Raw genomic sequence first — 23,888 nt, 5'->3', positions numbered from 1 at the left:
TGGTAAATGTGACTATATTTTGTGTAAAAGTATTTCTTAGGTTATTTTTTACATGTTACTGACGAACAATTTCTTGACATTTACTGACGTCAGTAAATTGTAGGCGGTAAAGCTGTGGTCTCATGTATAAAGTATGAAAATAAGATATTAAAATGTGTGTTAAATTAATGTAATGAATAAAAATAAAGGAGAAAAACAATAAATCTCTCAAGATTATTTTTTGTAACTACAGGCCATACTTTTTTAAACCATGATGTAGGGTTAGTAAAGTCGGGCTTAGGGACTTGACTTTTCCTGGGATCTGATAACTTTTTTATAGTGAAAGCGGATCAGTGAGTCTTGGCCTCCAATTTTACAAGTGGTTTCTGATGGGATAACGCTTGCCTTATTGCATTTAGTGTTGATCGCTTTTCCACCCACACGAGTGATGCTTACTTTTGTTTTTATTTTTATTCAAAATACATATATCCAACAGCTTTTTTTAGTTTCAGAATGCCGCTAACCGGTGCCGAACGGCAAAAAAATACATTGAAAAACTAAAAAAGCAAAACCCTGAAAAATATGAAAAGATAAGGAAAAAACACCTCGAGAAAGTGAAACAAAGACAAAGAAAAATATCAGATCTTAATGACAGTGAAAAAGAAGCTCGAAGACAAAAATGGAAAGAAGCTAATGATAGAAGAAAATAAAAGGAAAACCAAACAGAGAATTATAAAAATTGATTGTTTCTTGATTATTTTGTAACTAAAAATATATTTTTTTTTAACTAGTGACTTCTTACTTTTTTATATGTAATATTACCTTATTCTGAATACAGCCTTACTTTTACAACTTCCTGACATTTCCTAACGAAACAGTTTACTGACAATTTCGTGATGTACAAATATTTTGAAAATGACCCATAAACACGATAACGCTCTATAAGGCATATAAAATATAACAACATTGTCTTGTTTGGTCAGTCGTACTGTAACCATGAAGCGATTAGTAATAATACTTCTTATGGTTCATATAATATTGTCATTTCCTAAACATAAGCATAATCATAAGCATAAGCATAAGAATAGTGAGAAATCTATTGATCCAGAATATGAAGAATATATGAAATTACATGGAACCTGGAAAGAACATCAGGTATGTTGTTTGGATTAGCTAGAGTGATGTAAATCCCAATTTGCAACTTCGAAAAAGTTGTTCTCGCTGCGCATCACGTGATAAACTAACTTTTAAGACCTTCTCATAGAACGAGCGGTTTTGCCAATATTTTGCTTCAAACGGGAACAAAACTAAAAATTTCAAATTTTCGGGAAAAACGGAACATCTTTGAAGGGCCACAGCTTAGTTGTTTTAAGGTTTAGAGAGATGCGGTTAGGCTAAATTGTTTCAAATTTAATTAGCTTTATTAATGTGGTGAATGTTACTTGTTGGAAACGCATAGTTTATGACTTTTAGAGAAAAAAGTGTAAAAAGTCCAAAATTTTCGCAGTTTATCACGTGGTGCGCAGCGAGCACAACTTTTTCGAAGTTGCAAATTGGGATTTACATCACCTTATCTGATCCAAACAACATACCAAAAATGCGTAAATGCGAATTTAGACATCTTATAGAATATTAAGAATGGAATCATGTCCATTCGGGAGAGTTAGAGCTAATTGGGGACATTGCATCACTTGTGAAGAGTAAGTTTCATCTTTCTTTATTAATTATACCTACTAATATTATAAAGCTGAAGAGTTTGTTTGTTTTTTGAACGCGCTAATCTCAGGAACTACTGGTTGGATTTGAAAAAAAAGGCTATAGGCTAGGTATATTATAATATCATCACGCCAGGACCAACAGGAGCGGAAATATGCGGATAAAACTGCGGGGCACAGCTAGTGAGCTAGTAGGTAATAGGTGGGTATATAAGGTAAGTCTAAAACCGCATATAGACGACCATAACTAAGGTATTACGAGCGAATGAAAAATGTGACATTTGTTTACATTTTAAGTAATATTATCTGGGGGCACGGCAGTGCCCCCGCCAAGTCGAGCAAAAAAAAAGCGGCACGGCCGTACCATCCTTTTCTCGAAGCAATTCGGGCCTTTTTCGACCCCCTATAATTCGGTTGTGGATAAAGCAAGAAACCTGAATCTTCAGTAACTAATCCGGCATTGTATAAACACGGAATATTTAAAATTTCAGTCAATTTGTACCAGTAGTTTAAGAATGACAACTTGTTAAAGTTTCTAAATTTTGTCACTCACTGACTCACCGATCATCAAAAGTCCAAGGCACTTCTAGCAGACTTAGAAGCTTCATATTTGGAATACATATAGAGTTTAGTGTCTTAATCATGGGAAAACTTAAATATTTTGTAATTTCGGTCCAGTTTTCCAAATACACCAACTGCATCAATAACTTTGTAATCCCATATAAATATATGGGATTACAAAGTTATTTATGCAGTTGGTGGTTGGTGGTGTTTATAAATTTAATAGGTGTAGATAGGTACCTACCATATTAGGCAAGGGAGAGGGTATAGGGTGGGTAAGGGTGTGTTTATCCCATGAAACTGAACAACATTATTACTTGTAAAATGGTATACGTAATGAAAAACACATGATTGGACATGTCTTGAAGTACGAAAATCTAATAAAACAATATATTATAATTTAAATCTGTTATATATATAAATTGTTGGCGCGACTAGCCTCCTTACAGACAGACTGGCCTCTATTGCACGCCTCATAAGCGAAGCGTTGAGGTGGGTACTACAGACTACTGTCACTTCGCGCAAAACATCTGATTTTTCAAACTTAAAATGTCTTTATGTATCATACATTGCACTTGTAAGATAATACATACACACACATATTAAGAAAAAACACTATTTTTAACGTTCATGATATTTTTGATGTCATTTTTGTTATTTAAACTAGTTAAAAAACAGTTTAAAAAAGTTCTGTCTTGGACGTCCGTGTGTCTGTATGTGCGGATCCTTTTTCTTGTTAACACGATAGCGACCGAAATACTTTACTAATCGAGTCTTTTTTTTTCTCTTACGCTTGAGTATGCTCAGGAATAGAACCCTTTCATTTTTCAGGGTCTGATTCGATGTGGTTTAATTGTTATTAAATAAACAAAAATAATAATTAATAAATATTTATTAAAAAAAATTATGAGGCGTGCACTTTTGGATTTTCCAAATTATTTTACTCTATGACTGACAAGCAAAATATACGCCAAAATGACAGAACAATGAAATGTGAATGCCTTCGAGCGAGCGGCAGCCGCACGCATACATGCGAGCGCCCTCATGCTGTTCGGCTGTGCCTCGAAACCTAACCTATAAGTTTGCGATTTTCATTTATAATTTCGATTGATAAATTACATTTACGACTAAAAGGCTTGCTCATTAGTTTACTGATATTATTTGCTTACGATTGGGATGTTGTTTGGTTAATTTTAAGGAACTTACATAAATACCTTAGTCTTCAAATATAATTACTTAATAGTGTCGGTCGGAGGAAGACTATGTCCAAGTCGATCTATTTGTTTAAAACGTTAAATATTTTAAATATTGGCATGATAATAACTTATGTAATAACTTAAGACAGAAGGTCCTTCAAGTAGACACTAAATAGATTAACCAACTTGGTATTACATGGATCTCACAACTTTTGACGGTAGAAAGACTGAGCTGCGAGACTTGGGTTTTTTACAGGATGTTTTTGATGGGATACACTATTACAATGGCGTATACACAGAGATTTGTTTTTTTGAACGCGCTAAACTACTGGTCCCATTTGAAAAGTTCTATCGGTGTTAGGTAGCCCATTTATCGAGGAAGGCTTTCTTATCACTGCGGGTAAAACCGCGGGGCACAGCTCGTAAATAATATCTAATACAGTTTTATGAATGATTTTAAAGCATTGATTTTCTTTTCAGATACATGAGGATTTTCGGAGAAGCTGAAAAAGACTGCTCAGAACAGAAGAGTTGAGTTAAAATAGTTTTATACTATGTAGTGATTATTGGTTTTTATTCAATTTATAAGTAGCTAGCTGAAGCTTGCGGGTTCACTCGCGTGGTACTTGGATAAAAAGTAGCCTATGTGCTAATCCAGACTATACTCTATCCCTGTTCCAAATTTCATAAAGATCCGATCAGCTGTTTTTGCGTGAAAGAGTAACAAACATTATATTATATATATTCTTACAAACTTTCATGTTTATAATATTATAGTAGGACTAGAAAACCCGCATAGTTCCCGCTACCGTGGGATTTCCGGGATAAAACCTATCCTATGTGTTAATCTAAATTTGCCCTGTATAATCTATATGTACGCTAAATTTCATTGGAATCGGTTCAGTAGTACTTGAATAAACGAAGAACAAACATACATACACATACATCCATCCTCACAAACTTTCGCATTTATACTATTAACTAGCGACCCGCCCCGGCTTCGCACGGGTGCAATGCTGATACTAAATACACATACAGAAAAACTTTTAACGTTGTATATAATTTAAACATAGCGGCCCGTACCGCCGCAAACGGTACGTCTCGCAATTTTTAAATCTGTAATATCTTCGAAAATATTCACTTAAATCATACGGTGTAAAGGGCCATATAGATCTATATTAAATGAACAATGTATTCAAGGTATTTAATTGGTTAAGGATTAATGCTGTATTGGTTAAAATCGCTTCAAAAATTAGCCATTATTTGTCGTAAAAAGTAAATGACAAAAAAAAGTTATTGTGGGTTAGGGGCCGTTCAAGTATTACGTAAGCACCAAGGGGGGGTGGGGGGGTCTCTGTTTTGCTTATTTTGGATGACATGGGGGGTGGGGGGGTCTAGATGATGATTACGTCATCGTTAGTTATTTAAGTTTTTTCAGGGATTCCCGCAAATAATACATATGCCTAGGCACTCGCTTTGAGAACTGATTAGGGGAATTACTATTCACTTGTGAACTTGTCTAATAATTCACTCTCGTGCTGGCCGGCTGCAAGTGCGCATCTATCAGTATTGTTTTGTTTGGATTCTAAACGTACCTATTGTAAGCATTGAAAGTTATCATTTGTGTTTATGTTGATGCAATTAGCCAAAGTTTAACGTTTTAATTATTTGATGAACTGATGTGCATTATTCAAAATTTAGAGCACCAAGATGTTGAATAGCTCGATGAGAGTGACGTAGACATTACAAAATCGGATGAAAGTGAGCAGACTCACAACACTGAGCAGCAATCCAATGTCATCGATAACATGGACTGAAGACTGTTCCGTAATGTGTTCCGAAAATATTCTTAGTTATGTTCTTTATTTCTGATTATATTTTTTTGTAATTTACTCTATGTGTATCAGTTAATCCTAATATTTTCATGAATTTTCCTATTTAAAAAATAACAATATAAAAAAAATATTTATTACTAAAAATGTTTACGTAAGCATAGGGGGAGGGGGTAAGTGCTTTGCTTACTTTTGATGACAAGGGGGGCGGGGGGGTAAAAAATGGTAAGAAATCTGCTCACGTAATACTTGAACGGCCCCTTATCCATAAGAGATAGACATATGCCATCGCGGACTTTTCTGTAGACCTTTTCAATGTGTACAATACTTAGTACATTATTTTGATAAAACTCGTAGGGTTCAGCCTGCGTTTGCAATGTAAGCGGAAGAAATGTAATTAATTACGACATCACATTAGAAACCTCAAAAATAACAGTACTTCTCCACTATTTAATGGATGTTATTATACATATAAACCTTCCTCTTGAATCACTCTATCTATTAAAAAAAACCGCATCAAAATCCGTTGCGTAGTTTCAAAGATCTAAGCGTACAAAGGGACATAGGGACATAGGGACATAGGGAAATAGGGACAGAGAATGCGACTTTGTTTTATACTATGTAGTGATAATTATAGGATAATCATAGACATATAATAATTAGCATTTTAAACCCAAATGAAAGATATACACAGTAATATATGACATTAATATCATTTTTTTTTATAATATACAACACGACATTGAACAACATACTACTTAATAGTTTTTATGCATTAAATCTCATTTATTTTTTTAAATATTTAAGTGTGTTGAAATTTTTAACGACTTACAGTGTCAAGTAAACAATATTCTTTCCTTCCTTGTACAAATAACTATACAGGAATATAATTTGCGAATAAATAATATATTTATTAGAGCCGCTAGTTTATTTATAGCCCAAGTATAAACACGATAACGATCTATAAGGCAAATCTATACTAATAATATAAAGAGGAAAGGTTTGTAATTATGTAAGTATGTATGTATGTATGTCTGGTTTTCACGCATAAACTACTGGACCGATTTCAAAAATTCTTTCACCATTAGAAAGCTGCATCTTCACTGAGCAATATAGGCTATATTGCATTTTAAAAAAATAGAGATCCTTACCAAAAATGTAATAATGAAACCCAAGGTGTAAAAAATTCCTTAATAAAAATTCTGTCATCGCGTGCGCTGCGGAATAGTCCGGGATACGTCGCCCATTTTTGCAAGTGATTACTATCAAGCTAATTTTTCGTGAGTAGCTTTATTTTGATGAGATGCCCAATAATTTCATGCACAAAACTCTCGATTGTGGTAGCTACCAGAGGAAACAAGGATAAAAAATTTTGATTTGATGGTTCTCAAATATTAATTACTAACTGAATGTTTTTTTTTTGTTCAATCTCAAGATAATTATCTAAATTATTCGAAAAAATATTTGTCCTACAAAATCTATGGTTTGGTCAAAGAGTCCCCCTTTCCAATGTGTATCGATAACGAAGTCATCATAAATGATTACTAACCAGCTGATTTTTTTATTTTCACTTATTTAATACTTAAATAATTCAACAGACATATTGTCCTACAAATTGCGTAATAAATATTTGAGAACCGTCAAATCAAAATTTTTTATCCTTGTTACCTCTGTAAGCTACCACAATCGAGAGTTTCGTACATGAAATTATTGGGCATCTCATCAAAATAAAGCTACTCACGAAAAATTAGCTTGATAGTAATCACTTGCAAAAATGGGCGATGTATCCCGGACTAGAATCTATTGAAGATAGAACAAAAAAATGTTCTACGGTATTATAGAATGGATCAATATCTACAAGAAAGTCCGCGATACCATATGTCCATCTTCAGTAGTTATGTTACTACAACAACTTTTTTACGTTTTCAAAGTAAATAGAAGTGCCGACAGTAATCAAACCATGTTATCCATACACATATATTAATCCTTATCCCATTAAATGATGTTTTATTATAGACTGTTTCAATACCAGCAAAATACTAATTTTTAAATTAAAAAAAGACGTGTGGCACTCGGGGACTGCCGCGGTTAAGCTATTGCATGCTATGCCTTCAAGCCACACCTCCGCGCCCGTCGGAGTGGGGAGCGTGAGGTTTTTCGTTACTAAATTTCTGGATTCGGTCCCCGCGCTCAAGGCCCGCGATAGAAGCTATGCAATAGCTTAAAAAATTGTATATTCCATTCAAAAGATAATATAACGAATTTTTAAAAGTGTCAATCTACAGAAAATAGTAGGTATACTGTTTAATACAATGAGCAGGCGTAGTGCGGGACGGGGTGAAGGTGATTTTCATGTGATTAAAAATTAAACCTATAGTCCGACCTATAGTAGACTTTTCACTGTCACGTAATCGCTATCTATGCGGGTGAAACCGCAGGGCATTGCTAGTAAAATATAATAAAATTGTGTTGTTTGGTCAGTCGTACTGTAACCATGAAGCGATTAGTAATAATACTTCTAATGGTTCATATAATATTGTCATATCCTAAGCATAATCATAGTGATAAATCTATTTATTAACCGACTTCAAAAAAAAGGAGGAGGTTATCTTATATTCTTTTTTTGTTTGGTTGGTTTCGACTTGGTCCCATAAAAATTTTATTCGGATAGGCCCAGTAGTTTTTATTTTATGAGCATTTTTTTCTGATTTCGATGACTTAAGCGAAATGTAGCAAGTAGCTTTGATTCACTTCCCGGTATATCAAATCTTTTTTAAGCTATTGCATAGCTTCTATCGCGGGCCTTGAGCGCGGGGACCGAATCGAGAAATTCCGTAACGGAAAACCTCACGCTCCCCACTCCGACGGGCGGAGGTGTGGCTTGAAGGCATAGCATGCAATAGCTTTACCGCGGCAGTCCCCGAGTGCCACACGTCGTTTTTATTTTTTACTTTTCTGTTTTTGAAGTCGGTTGTTTTTAACGCAGTTATTTTCCAGATTATGAAGAATATAATATGAACTCGCGTAAGTCTGAAGCTAAACCTGGGTTAAACAACAGCATTGATAATGATTATAATATAGCAAATTATATCCGACCATGTCCATCCGGAAAAGTTAGAGCTCCGTGGGGGCCTTGCATCACTTGTGAAAAGTAAGTAGCATCTTTCTTTATTAGTAATATCTATTTCATTATTGCACGTACAAAACATATTTAAAAATATATTTATTTGAACAAGATGTAATTAACAGACTTTTTTTAACATAAATTTTTGCTTCTAAAAATCTACAGTGCCTTGGTAGTGGCCAAAAAAGAGCACATACGCGCGTATAAATTAATGTTTGTCTGAAATCGCTAATAGACGACCATAACTAATATATTATATACAATTACAAGCGAATGAAAAATGTGACATTTCGAACCGAATTTTGCGGTAGTGTATGGTCTGAACCCTGACAATGATAATATTAATACTTATATACGAAATGATGATGAACACATCCACTAAGTCTTTCAGTTTTTATTTAAAAAAAATCTAAACTATAAAATGCTGTTCCTTCAAGAAGTAACAATAAAAAGTATAAATTATACAAGAAAATTATTAAAAAGACAATACTAAAACGTAATTAAGTTTGTTGGTAAAATATTAGATAAATATTAATATTATTAAAATATTTAATATACCTAAACGTAAACTAAGAACCGAATCGCTGTTAATGATTTTAGAAAATAAATGAGTGTTTAGCATTTTTTCAGTTTAAAGATTAGACATATTTAATTGAATATTAAAAAAGCCTTCCCTGCGAAGTTTTCATTAATTAGAATCGTTAAGATAAGGTATTCTTAAAATAATGTTATATTTGAAATTATCGTGAAATTGTAAGCGGGTCGTTCATTGATTTTCTTTTCAGATACATGAGGATTTTCGGAAAAGCTGGAAAAGACTGCTAAAAACAGAAGAGTTGAGTTAAAATAGACCCAAGTTTTGATAGCAAAAGTACATTGTACCTATTCCTTTGAAGAATAATAAATATATTAGAGTATTATTGGTTTTTATTCAATTTATAAGTAGCTAGCTGAAGCTTGCGGGTTCACTCGCGTGGTATTCGGATAAAAAGTAGCCTATTAGCTAATCCAGACTATACTCTATCCCTGTTCCAAATTTCATACAGATCCGATCAGCTGTTTTTGCGTGAAAGAGTAACAAACATTATATATTCTTACAAACTTTCGCATTTATAATATTACTAGCTTTCCGCCCGCGGCTTCCCGAAAAAACCCGCATAGTTCCCGTTCCCGTGGGATTTCCGGGATTAAACCTATCCTATGTGTTATGTAAGTTACCCTCGATATGTGTGCTAAATTTAATTGCAATCGGTCCAGTAGTATTTGCGTGAAAGAGTAACAAACACACACACACACACACACATCCTCACAAACTTTCGCATTTATAAGTACTTAGTAGGACTAGAAAACCCGCATAGTTCCCGTTACCATAGGATTTCCGGGATAAAAACCTATCCTATGTGTTAATCTAAGTTTCCCCCGTATAATCTATATGTGTGCTAAATTTCATTGTAATCGGTTCAATAGAAATTCAATAGAAAGAGGAACGCACAACCATACATACACATACATCCATCCTCACAAAACTTTTGCGTTTATTCTATTAGTAATTATAGGATAATAATTAGCATTTTTAAACCCAAATGAAAGATATGCACCGTAATAATTATATTACACTATAACGGTCCGCCCCGGCTTCGCCCGTGGTACATATTTCGCAATAAAAGGTAGCCTATGTTCTTTCTCAGAGTCTAAAGATTGTCTGTGCCAAATTTCATCAAAATCGGTTGAGAGGTTGAAAACAAGGCGTGAAAACCATACATACATACATAATTACAAACCTTTCCTCTTTATAATATTAGTATATATGACATTAATATCAATTTTTTTTGTATAATATACAACCCGATATTGAACAACATATTAATAGTTTTTATGCATTAAATCTCATTTATTTTTTTAAAAATAAGTTTGTTAAAATTTTCTAACGATGACAGTGTAAGTAAACAATATTCTTTCCTTCCTTGTACAAATTACTATACAGGAATATAATTGCGAATAAATAATATATTTATTTATTAGAGCCGCTGGTTTATTTATAGCCCAAGTATAAACACGATAACGCTCTATAAGGCATATAAAATAGAACAAAATTGTGTTGTTTGGTCAGTCGTACTGTAACCATGAAGCGATTAGTAATAATACTTCTTATGGTTCATATAGTATTTTCATAATATCCTAAGCATAAGCATAAGCATAGTGATAAAACTATTTATTGTACAGGGTGTAATCGTTAAGTGTGCACAGGCGAATATTCCGTAAGTATTGCAGATATAAAAAAACTTTAAACTGATACCGAAAGCCCTTTACCTAATGAATAAAATGACAATAATAACCTTTTAAAAATAAAACGGGAAATATCCAAAAATTTTACATCAAACACGCCCGTACATTTAATTTCCCATACATTTTTGTATTCAAAGCAAATGTTCGGAGTGACATCCTCGTTTTGGAATATCACTATATTCCATATCGAGCCCTATTTACAGTTTCTAAATTAATTTTCATAAAAATTTACGATATTATTTAAGCACAATGCCAAAAAAGAACCAAAACCTTTCATATTACATGTTGGGGATAGTCATATCTCATACTAAATGTATGCGCGTGTTTGATGTAAAATTTTTGGATATTTCCCGTTTTATTTTTAAAAAGTTATTGTTGTCATTTTACTCATTAGGTAAAGGGCTTTCGATATCAGTTTAAAGTTTTTTGGTATCTGCAATAGTTACGGAATAATCGCCTGTGCACACTTAACGATTACACCCTGTATATGAAGAATATGAAGAATAAATGAAATCACATGGATTTCAACTTGAATCTGGGAAGAACGTCAGGAATTTTGTTTGGATCAGCTAGAGTGATGTTAATCCCAATTTGCAACTTCGAAAAGGTTCTCGCTGAGCATCACGTGATAAACTAACTTTTAAGACCTTCTCATAGAACGAGCGGTTTTGCCAATATTTTGCTTCAAACGGGAGCAAAACTAAAAATTTCAAATTTTCGGAAAAAACACACCATCTTTGAAGGGCCACAGCTTAGTTGTTAGGGTTTAGAGAGATGCGGTTAGGCTAAATTGTTTCAAATTTAATTAGCTTTATTAATGTGGTGAATGTTACTTGTTGGAAACGCATAGTTTATGACTTTTAGAGAAAAAAAGGAAAAATGTCCCAAATTTTCGAAGTTTATGACGTGGTGCGCAGCGAGCACAACTTTTTCGGAGTTGCAAATTGAGATTTACATCACATTAACTGATCCAAACAACATACCAAAAATGCAGCACTACATCATGTTTTGCGAATTTAGGATTTTTTAGTGTCACTTTCTACCTGCTTTACTGCACCAACGCAGTCATGTCCATTCGGGAGATTTAAAGCTCCGTGGGGGCCTTGCATCTCTTGTGAAGAGTAAGTTTCATCTTTCTTTATCTATACCTACTAATTGTTTGTTTTTTGAACGCGCTAATCTCAGAAACTACTGGTTCGATTTAAAAAAAAAGGCTGTAGGCTATATAATATCATCACGCTAAGACCAACAGGAAAAATGCGGATAAAACTGCATGGCACAGCTATTGATCTATTAAGTAATAGGTGGGTATAAAAGGTAAGTCTGAAACCGCATATAGACGGCCATAACTAAGGTATTACGAGCGAATGAATAATTTGACATTTGTTTACATTTTAAGTAATAATAATAGGCAATATATCATCACGCTAAGACCAACAGGAGCACTGTGGGTAATACCGCGGGGCACAGCTCGTGAATAAAATCTAATACAGTTTTATGAATGATTTTAAAGCATTGATTTTCTTTTCAGATTCATGAAGGCTACCGGAATAGCTGGAAAAGACTGCTAAGAACAGAAGAGTTGAGTTAAAACAGACCCAAGTTCTGATAGCAAAAGTATATTGTACCTATTCCTTTGAAGAATAATAAATATATTAAAGTATTATTGATTTTTATTCTACTGTATAACTATCTTTAGCTTGCGGGTTCACTCGCGTGGTACTCGGATTAAAAGTAGCCTTTGTGCTAATCCAGACTAAAACTCTATCCCTGTTCCAAATTTCATAAAGATCCGATCAGCTGTTTTGCGTGAAAGAGTAACAAACATTATATATTCTTACAAACTTTCATGATTATAATATTACTAGCTTGCTAAATAAACATGCCAGGTATAATCAGCTCTTGAAAAGCGACCCACGCTGTTTTCAGACTTATACTATTTATTGGTTATTATTTACTATAGTAATAATATTTTTTTACTTTTTAGTGGTATCTATCTTGGAAGCGTATTTTTTAGTTTTTTGAACTATATTTATTTTTTAAATATAAGTGTGTTAGGGGCCGTTCATAAAATACGTCACACTAAAATTAACTTTTTTTGACCCCCTCCCCCCCGGTTGTCACGCTGTGTCACACTTTCTGTGACCCCCCTGAAAATATTTCGTCACAAAAACTAAGACCCCCCCCTTAACATGATAAATTTTGATTTGAATGAGTATTATCATACACAAATTTTGATATTAGGAAATATTTTTAAGCTATTGCATAGCTTCTATCGCGGGCCTTGAGCGCGGGGACCGAATCCAGAAATTAAGTAACGAAAAACCTCACGCTCCCCACTCCGCGGGGCGCGGAGGTGTGGCTTGAAGGCATAGCATGCAATAGCTTTACCGCGGCAGTCCTCGGTGCCACACGTCTTTTTTATAATAAAATTTAAATAAACTAATAAACATCTTAAATAAAAAACAAATAAATAATATTTTTATTTATCAGAAGTCCAAGGATTCTGTAAATGCAACGAAACATCTATGATTGGTATTGCAACATCTTGTGATGGATCGCAATTCGCAACGCCACTAGAGCCAAGTCAAAACGCTACAGCGACACAGAGTGCCACAGAGCTCATGTTGAAAAAAAATAAATATATCAAGTTACAATTGTAATAAATATATTATGTACATTTAAATACTGTATATTTACTTATACGAAATAAATGACTTCTATCATTACAAAATTGAAAAAAAAAAAAAGTCGAGAGAACGAATACTCAGTAAAATTTTTTAATGAACGGCGAACGTCACGCTGCCGTAGACCCCCTGTCCCTCCTTGTCACATCTTGTCACACCCGCCAAAACACCACCCCCGCTTGTATGTGAACGTATTTTATGAACGGCCCCTTATAAAAATTTGACGATTACAGTAATTAAACAATATATCTTCCTTCCTTGTACAAAAAAGTGCATTTTAATTATATTCCCAATTATTGGACACAACTTTTTTATACGATAATGCTATAAAAAGCATTTGCTTTTTATATATATTTCATTTGAAATAGAACAAAATTGTGTTGTTTGGTCAGTCGTACTGTAACCATGAAGCGATTAGTAATATTACTTCTTATGGTTCATATAGTATTGTCATATCCTCAGCTTAGTTATGAATCTATTGATAAACAATATGAAGAATATTTGAAAACGCAAGGGTTTTATGAACCTGAGAAGAAAGTCGACCAACGTTTTATAGCAAATGGGCAAGCATGTCCATACGGGTACGTTAGATCTCCGTGGGGGCATTGCATCACTTGGGAAGAGTAAGTTTCATCTTTCTATACCTACTAATATTATAAAGCTGAAGAGTTTGTTTGTTTTTTGAACGCGCTAATCTCAGGAACTACTGGTCCGATTTGAAAAAAAAGGCTGTAGGCTATTTAATATCATCACGCTTAGACCAACAGGAGCGGAAAAATTCGGATAAAACCGCGGGGCACAGCTCGTGAATAATATCTAAAACAGTTTTATGAATGATTTTAAAGCATTGATTTTCTTTTCAGATACCAGAGGATGTACGGATAAGCTGGAAAAGACTGCTAAGAACAGAAGAGTTGAGTTAAAATAGACCCAAGTTTTGATAGCAAAAGTACATTGTACCTATTCCTTTGAAGAATAATAAACATAATATTAAAGTATGATTGGTTTTTATTCAATTATAAGTAACTAGCTTTAGCTTGCGGGTTCACTCGAGTGGTACTGGATAAAAAGTAGCCTATGTGCTAATCCAGACTATACTCTATCCCTGGTCTAAATTTCATAAAGATCCGATCAGCTGTTTTTGCGTGAATGAGTAACAAACATTATATGTATATTCTTACAACCTTTCATGTTTATATAATATTATAGTAGGACTAGTAAACCCGCATAGTTCCTGTTACCGTGGGATTTCCGGGATAAAACCTATCCTATGTTGATATCCTAGTTGATCTAAGTTTGCCCTGTATAATCTATATGTGTGCTAAATTTTTTCATTGTCCTCAGAAACATTCGCATTTATACTATTAGTAATTATAGCATAATAATTAGCATTTTTAAACCAAATGAAATATATGCACCGTAGGTAATATATGGCATTAACATCAATTTCTTTTTGTAAAATATACAACACGACATTGAACAACATACTAACAGTTTTTAATTGCATTAAGTGTCACATTTATTTTTTAAATATAAGTGTGTTAAAAAATTTTACGATGACAGTGTAATTAAAGAATATTTATCCTTCCTTTTACAATAATAAAATATAATATATTTATTAGAGCCGCTGGTTTATTTATAGCCCAAATATAAACACGATAACGCATAAGGCAAACAAAATATAACAAAATTGTGTTGTGTTGTGTTGTTGGTCAGTCGTACTGTAACCATGAAGCGATTAGTAATAATACTTCTTTTGGTTCATATAATATTGTCATATCCTAAACAAAAGCATAATCATAATGAAAAGCATAAGCATAATCATAATCGTAATGAAAAGCATAAGCATAAGCATAAGCATAAGCATAGTGATGAATCTATTTATCCAGAATATGAAGAATATAGAGAATATATGGACTCGGGTAAGTTTGAACCTAAACCTGGGCTAAACAACAGCATTGATATTGATTTTATAGCAAATATGAAACAATGTCCATCCGGGAACGTTAGAGCTCCGTGGGGGCATTGCGTGACTTGTGAAGAGTAAGTAGCATCTTTTTTTATTAATAATATCTATTCATTTCATTATTGCACGTACAAAACATATTTTAAAATATTATATTTATTTGAACACAAGATTTCTTTTACATAAATTTTTGCTTCTAAAAATCTACAGTGCCTTGTAGTGGTCAAAAAAGAGTAGGTACATACGCGCAACATTTTTGTCTGAAACCGCTAATAGACGACCATCTATATCTATACTAATATTATAAAGAGGAAAGGTTTGTAATTATGTAAGTATGTATGTATGTATGGTTTTCACGCATAAACTACTGGACCGATTTCAAAAATTCTTTCACCATTAGAAAGCTGCATCTTCACTGAGCAACATAGGCTATATTGCATTTTCAAAAAATTAGATATCCTTACCAAAAATGCAATAATGTAACCCAAGGTGTAAAAAATTCCATTATAAAAATTCTGTCATCGCGTGCGCTGCGGCATCTATTCCTTGAAGTACGAGGATGGTTCTTATGAAAAAAAACGTAAACATGTAGGTACCACGGGCGAAGCCGGGGCGGACCGCTAGTACATATTATCTATACATATAATAAATCTGTAGAAGGGTCAATTCTGTACATTGAAAATATTGAAAAAATAAATAGCAGGGGGTGTTACTGGATCGATACCAAACCCAAATATTTGATTAAAAAAATTTTTGTCTGTCTGTCTGTCTGTCTGTATGTGAAGACATCACGTGAAAACTAACGGTTCGATTTCGATGAAACTTGGTATAATTATACCTTATTATCCTGGGCGTAAAATAGGATACTTTTTATCCTGGAAAAATACGTAGAAAAAAAATAATCTTAATTTTTCAGTTTTATCCATTGACGTTGTTCTGTAGAACCGCGAACACACGTTTGGTATTATTAGCCTAGCCGTATTTGAGTCCAATAGATATTTATAAGATGTTATTGTCAGAGTTACTCAAAATGGAGAAATAAACCATCCACGCGAAGACCGACATCCGCGCGGACGGAGTCGCGGGCGGAAGCTAGTATAAAATAAAACCCGTTTCTCGTTGCCACGGCATAACCGTGTGAACGGCCGAACCGATTTCAATAATTATTTTTTTATAAATAATTATTGAAATCGGTGAAGCCGGGGAAGCCGGGGCGGACCGCTAGTAACTAATAGATTACGAGCGAATTAAAAATGTGACATTTCGTACCGAATTTTGCGGTATTTATAAAATAACTAGCTGTGTACCGCGGTTTTACCTGCAGTGCTCCGCTGACCGCTCCTGTTGGTCTCAGCGTGATGATATGTATATAGCCTATCCTTCCTCGATAAATAGGCTATCTAACACCGAAAGAATTTTTCAAATCGCACCTTTAGTTCATGAGATTAGTGCGTTCAAACAAACAAACAAACTCTTCGGCTTTATAACATTATATTAGTAACTAGCGACCCGCCCCGGCTTCGCACGGGTGCAATGCTGATACTAAATACACTACAGAAAAACTGTGAACGTTGGATATAAAAACATAGCGGCCCGCACGGGTATAAAATAGATAGCCGGGCGGCTGGCCGGTACCGCCGCAAACGCTACGTCCCGCAATTTTTAAATCTGTAATATCTTCGAAAATATTCACTTAAATCATACGGTGTAAAGGGCCATATAGATCTATGGCGATTAACACACGACACCGCGCACCGCGGCGGTTGGCAGTGAATCCCTACGAGGAACGGACCGTTCGACCGCGCGGTCGGGCGGGCGGTGTATGTGTATTTGGTATCAACGGATTTAATAGAAGCCAATGCAACTTGAGAACCGCTTCACCGCCAACCGCGGCGGGACGCGGCACCGTGTGTTAATCGCCTATATAATGAAAAATGTATTCAAGGTATTTAATTGGTTAAGGATTAATTCTATATTGGTTAAAATCGCATCGAAAATTAGCCATTATTTCTCGTAAAAAGTAAATGACAAGAAAAAGTTATTGTGGTTATCCATGAGAGATAGACATATACCATCGCGGACTTTTCTGCAGACCTTTTCAATGTGTATAATACTTACACACATACATTATTTTGATAAAACTCGTAGGGTTCAGCCTGCGTTTGCAATGTAAGCTGAAAAAATGTAATTTTTTACGACCTCACATTAGAAACCTCCAAAATAACAGTACTTCTCCACTATTTAATGGATGTTATTATACATATAAACCTTCCTCTTGAATCTTGAATCACTCTATCTATTAAAAAAAAACCGCATCAAGATCCGTTGCGTAGTTTCAAAGATTTAAGCGTACAAAGGGACATAGGGACACAGGGACAGGGAAAGCGACTTTGTTTTATACTATGTAGTGATGATGATGATAGCAGATGTATTATTTTTGTTCCAGGTACAAGCTAAAAACAAAGCGTAATGGGCGAAATTGTTTAACGTAATTCATCATCATCATCGATTTAGAGATGATAACAGACCATCTTCCTTGTAACATAATGTCTTAAAGTAAGTATTATCACAGTAGTGCAATATTATAGGAAACTTGCAAACACCTTAAAGGCTTATTACACTACCCGATATGAAGGGCCCTGCATCTAGGGTGGGCGTGTTCCCTAGTTAGTGTGGCGCTTATTACACTTCTCTGCAAATTGGGCCCTAACTCAGTTTATACGCGAATGTCTAGAGAGATAAACGTATTGTTGCATTTTACATTATGCCGCCGTCAGTATCGAAACTTCAAAAAGTTGCTGTAGCAGTGTCAACTGTTGACGCAATAACAAATATTAAAAAAAGAAGAGAAAGATCTGGGTGAAAGAGTATTTGCGGTTACGTGAAAAGCTTTCAAATATGCAAATACTAAGCGTGCTTGAACCGGGAGTTTTAATGAATTAATTAGAGTAGGTGCAGAACAATTTGAACACTTGTTGAGTTTTAAAACAATTAAATAAACAATTGATTTAAACAATTTATTTATTTGTTAACATGGCGGTGTGATCACAAACATTTGGAACTTCCCTTTTAAGTTATATAAACCTGTAGTAGGGAAGTTTGGTGACACCTTACATACAAAAGCAAGACTCTCAAGTTTGGTGTGTTTTCGAGCGAAGCATGGCACAGCTACAGCCTTGGCACACGTAACGGATGACATCATATCAGATAGTGACAACGGAATGGGTAATATTATGATTTTACTGGATTTCACTCGTGCGTTTGACTCCATCGATAAAGAACTTTTGTTAGCTAAATTAAAATACTACGGGGTCAATTCAAATTCTTGTGATTGGTTCAAATCGTATCTGTCGGATAGGAAACAGTTTGTCGTTACCGAAAATGAGGGTTGTTTGAAATACTCGCGAACTGAACTGACTCCGCGTGGTTGTCCTCAGGGTTCTATACTCAGCCCGGTTTTGTTCACGTTGTATACTGCCGATCTCATTGAACACATTAAACACGGTAAGGTACACTTATATGCCGACGATACACAGCTATATTATCCTATAGATTCCAATAATTCTACAGTCACAGAACGCCACATTAACGAGGATTTAGAACAAGTGTCGTTATGGTCTAAACAAAACGCCCTGGTACTTAACGCGTCCAAATCTCAATACATAATCCTAGGTACAAAAAATCAAATTCAAAAAATAAAAAATCTTAATTTTAATATAAAAATTAATAATGCACCATTAGTTGGAGTGGATAAGGTTAGGAATCTCGGCTTGATTTTGGATGGGCAGCTTAAATATGAGGATCACATAAACATCACAATCAGAAATGCCTTCTACAGACTGAAAGTACTGTATGGTCTTAGGCAGGATCTATCAGAGAGCGTTAAAGTAATGCTGACAGAATCATTAGTTTTGTCACATTTTAACTACTGCGATACCGTCTATGGCCCCCGCCTATACGCCAAAACCGAGCGAGCAATTCAGCGAGTGCAGAACGCATGCGCTCGTTTCTGCTTCGCCATACCAAAACGTGCGCATATCACACCTTACCTGAATAGTCAAAAAATCCTCAAGATGGCGGGTCGTAGGCAGTTACATTTAGCAGGTCTGGTACATAGGCTGGTGCACACGGGGGCTCCTGTCTACCTCTATAAAAAACTAACATGGACTCAAGAGTACCATACGAAAGATACACGAGGTAGAAGCAACAATGCCTTAATCATACCGAAACACCACACGTCAGGTTTTAAGGGTGGATTCAAGTATTCTGCTTCAAAGATCTGGAACGACCTTCCACCACCCTTAAAGCTTAGTATGTCTTATGTATCATTCAAGTATAAATACAAAAGGATACTCTTGAACAAACAGACAGCAGAATCAACACGCAGGTAAAACAATTTTTTATTACAAATATTCCCATCCATATACACATACATATATATTTTCATTCATATATAATATATAATATATACGCCCTCTGATTTATTTAAATATCTATGTAAGTATAATAATATTGTTTATTTTGTTTTATAATATATATATGCATATTATATCATGTACACAATATGTAGACGTATTTATAAATTTTTACGTTTATTGATAGGAACAGTTATAGATGTAATTTTATTTTATTATTAGTATTTATATAAATGTAGGACCTCGGAAATACGCGGGCAGACTGAAAATCAGCGCTGTTCGGGTGTTAGCCCACAGCATGGCTGAGTCTGTTCCGATTGCCTAATACGTGTTTACTTTTAAGTTAAGTTAGTCTAAGTTTTTGTTGGCAATAAAGCTTTTTTTCTTTCTTTCTTTCAAAAATATATAAAAATGAATCGCAAAATGTGTTGGTAAGCGCATAACTCGAGAACGGCTGAACCGATTTCGATAATTCTTTTTTTATTATATTCCTTGAAGTACGAGGATGGTTTTTATGTAGAGAAAACGTAAATATGTACCACGGGCGAAGCCGGGGCGGACCGCTAGTTGAATATTAAAAAAGCCTTCCCTGCGAAGTTTTCATTAATTAGAATCGTTAAGATAAGGTATTCTTAAAATAATGTTATATTTGAAATTGTCGTGAAATTGTAAGCGGAAAATTGTCGTATTTTCAAAAATACAAAATAATTTAATAATTGTCTCGTAATTGTAACAGTAAAAGATTAATGTATTATTGTACAATATAATATTACTTCCTTGTTAATTTACAATTATTAATTATTATTTATTATTTATTTTCAGGTTTTAAAATTTATTTGAAACCTGAAAATAAATAATATGTGAAAAAGTTCTTCAGATACAATATTCCTACCAAGAATCCATTGAAAAGATTATATATTTTATTCTAATATACATAATATACAGAATATAATATATTAAAATCTTTATAATCTATTTATTTATAGTTTCAAAGTTACCTTTATAGTTTCATATTTCATATGAACAGGGAAATACAAAAATTATCGTATTCATATACAGTTAATTTATTATACCTAGTTCTGACTTGATACAAATATTAATTAAACTACAAATAATATTTAAAAAAATGTCTTTGGCAATTTAAGACTTTATAGTTTATACTCACTAATAATCTCTCGATTACTAGTAAAGTCCTGTGTTCCCAAGTGGGGTAAGGGGCAGATATGCATTATGCATACATCTGTTGCACTGATCGATTTTCTTTAGGTACAAATAGGTGATCAGCCTTCTGTGTTCTGCCAGACCGAGACATTTTGGTTCTTCGTCTCCACCGGGATCGAAGGAAAAAAACGTCGATTAATATAGCGTATAAACAATTGCACCTTGCAGTGGTGGCTCAGTCATGATGAGCTTGGACTTCAAATCAATAAGCAGTGTTGCAGGCGTGTGTGCAGGAAGTAAATTGATTTTTCAATTTATCTGCGCTTGTACCATCGCCACTGCTATACAGTCAAGGAAAACATTGTGAGGAAACCGAAATGTCGAAGAATCATAAGTTATAATTATTACATTTTAAAGCACACATAGATACGTCCTAAACATGATGAAGCAATAAACTTGCGATAAAAACCGCAATAATGAACAAGTATCAATAAATAAATAAAATAAAATAAATCTTTATTTCACCTTTAGATTAAATACAAAATTGAATATGAGGCTCTGGTTCTCTTGCTAGGCATAGCCTGTGTTAAGAGAGCCAGTCCCTTCCCTTAATACATCTTGGTCTTGATAAAGGTAAAAATCAATGGTTTATAATATATTCCAAAGTGTTACTTCATATTATGTACCTACTGCTCTTGAAAATAAGGAAGTGAATTAAGGAAGAACATTAAATTTTTGAAAACAATAATGTCAGATCAAAAGACAATCATCCACTTATTGAAGTAGTTTTAAAGGTTGAAAATAATAGTATTGATGATAAACGCACAAAAAGATCACTTGAAGAACATAAGGATTATGAATATATAAATTCTAATGGAATGCAGGAAGTTCCGTAGATACTGCTTTCCGAATCGGTGGTAAATTTTAAAATATGTAATGACGTTTCAAAAGTGCTTCTATAAGAAGTCTAATTGAATGAATAAATGTTTGAGTTTGAGTTTGAGTTCTGGTTTTAAGGGCTATTATCTATCCGTGCTCCCGTGGTTTTACAAGATCTCTGTGGGGACACTGTATTAACTGTGAACAGTAAGTTATTTATTTCCTTTGAAACCGGATTAACATAAAATAGTTTGTTCTGGTGTTGCAAATAAATAAATAAATCCAAGCAACGATCGTCACTAACAAATTAATTTAAATTTTAATGCATTCTATTCTGATAACTATACTAACATTACAAAGCTGAATTCTTAGGAACTACATCCATTTTGAAAAAATCTTTCAGTGTTTGATAGTCCATTTATCTAGGAGAGCTATATGTTTATATCATGCCACCACCCACTATAGTTTGGTGCTCAGACCAACAGGAGCGTAGAAATACGGGTAAAACCACAGAGCACAGTATTATTTATGTATATGTAAAATATGATAAGAAATGCAACGATAAACTCTGAACGAAAGTTATCTCAGTCAGGTTATTGTAATCGTGAAGCGGTGTCTCGAATTAGTCGCAATTATTTTATCTCTTAATATTTGCGTAAATTCATATTCCGTGTATCCTAAGAAATCAGAAATAGCTGGCCATGAAGAAGTTAGAGTAATAGATATTATGAGTGATGAAATTCTAAATGACGTCACGTTACTAAATGTTTTACCAAATATGCAATCATGTCCATTCGGAAGAGTTAGAGCTGCGTGTGGACTTTGCATCACTTGTAAAGAATAAGTTTTATCTTTCTTTATCTATACCTATAAATATTATAAAGCAAAAGAGTTTGTTTGTTTTTTGAACGCGCTAATCTCAGGAACTACTAAAAAAAAGGGCTATAGGCTATATAATATCATCACGCTAAGACCAACAGGAAAAATGCGGATAAAACTGCGGGGCATAGCTAGTGAGCTATTTGGTAATAGGTGGGTATAAAAGGTAAGTCTAAAACCGCATATAGACGACCATAACTAAGGTATTACGAGCGAATGAAAAATGTGAGATTTGTTTACATTTTAAGTAATATTACAGTATTACAATGGCGTATACACAAGTAGAGTCTTGTTTTTTTGAACGCGCTAAACTCAGGAACTGCTGGTCCCATTTGAAACATTCTATCGGTGTTAGGTAGCCCATTTATCGAGGAAGGCCATAGCCTACACTCTATAGGCTATATATCATCACGCTAAGACCAACAGGAGCGCTGCGGGTAAAACCGCGGGGCACAGCTCGTTAATAATATCTAATACAGTTTTATGAATTATTTTAAAGCATTGATTTTCTTTTCAGATACATGAGGATTTTCGGAAAAGCTGGAAAAGACTGCTAAAAACAGAAGAGTTGAGTTAAAATAGACCCAAGTTTTGATAGCAAAAGTACATTGTACCTATTCCTTTGAAGAATAATAAATATATTAGAGTATTATTGGTTTTTATTCAATTTATAAGTAGCTAGCTGAAGCTTGCGGGTTCACTCGCGTGGTACTCGCATAAAAAGTAGCCTATGTGCTAATCCAGACTATACTCTATCCCTGTTCCAAATTTCATAAAGATCCGATCAGCTGTTTTTGCGTGAAAGAGTAACAAACATTATATATTCTTACAAACTTTCATGTTTATAATATTACTAGCGGTCCGCCCCGGCTTTTCCCGTGGTATCTACATGTTTTAACTATCCTATCTCTCAAGTTGGATTGAACTGCACATGGTGTGTGAATTTTATTATAATCGGTTTAGTGGTTTAGGAGTCCATTGAGGACAAACATTGTGACACGAGATTTATATATTTTAAGAAGATAGTAGGAATAGAAAACCCGCATAGTTCCCACTACCGTGGGATTTCCGAGATAAAACCTATCCTATGTGTTAATCTAAATTTGCCCTGTATAATCTATATGTATGCTAAATTTCATTGTAATCGGTTCAGTAGTATTTGAACGAAAGAAGAACAAACATACATACACATACATCCATCCTCACAA

At 34.2% G+C, this 23,888-nt stretch overlaps 1 protein-coding gene and 1 long non-coding RNA gene across 3 annotated transcripts; both read left to right on the top strand.

Moving 5' to 3' along the window:
* Positions 1-1,606: 1,606 nt before the first annotated feature.
* LOC149478079 (uncharacterized) lies at positions 1,607-12,326 on the top strand. Of its 2 annotated transcripts, none has more exons than XM_089709926.1 (4): positions 1,607-1,679; positions 3,932-3,981; positions 8,281-8,434; positions 12,225-12,326. In XM_089709926.1, exons 1-4 carry the CDS (start codon positions 1,618-1,620, stop codon positions 12,262-12,264), a joined length of 306 nt encoding a protein of 101 aa, XP_089566052.1. In that variant the 5' UTR covers positions 1,607-1,617; the 3' UTR covers positions 12,265-12,326. The 2 variants fall into 2 exon arrangements, with proteins under 2 accessions (XP_089566052.1, XP_089566051.1); XM_089709925.1 differs by lacking the exon at positions 12,225-12,326 and adding an exon at positions 9,193-9,324.
* Positions 12,327-13,785: 1,459 nt separating this feature from the next.
* Positions 13,786-23,329, top strand: LOC149478078 (uncharacterized). The gene is made up of 2 exons (XR_016317494.1): positions 13,786-14,003; positions 23,198-23,329. It is a non-coding gene; the product is annotated as an uncharacterized LOC149478078 (long non-coding RNA).
* The last annotated feature ends 559 nt before the right edge of the window (positions 23,330-23,888 follow it).

Source organism: Colias philodice, chromosome 23 (assembly GCF_061535455.1).
Source record: "Colias philodice isolate Cphi_HAF_F1 chromosome 23, ilColPhil1 Martin Lab GWU primary, whole genome shotgun sequence".
In the NCBI taxonomy this organism is placed as follows: domain Eukaryota; kingdom Metazoa; phylum Arthropoda; class Insecta; order Lepidoptera; family Pieridae; genus Colias; species Colias philodice.
The sequence above is the reverse complement of the archived record's forward strand: the minus strand, read 5'-3'. Positions and strand labels throughout refer to the sequence as shown.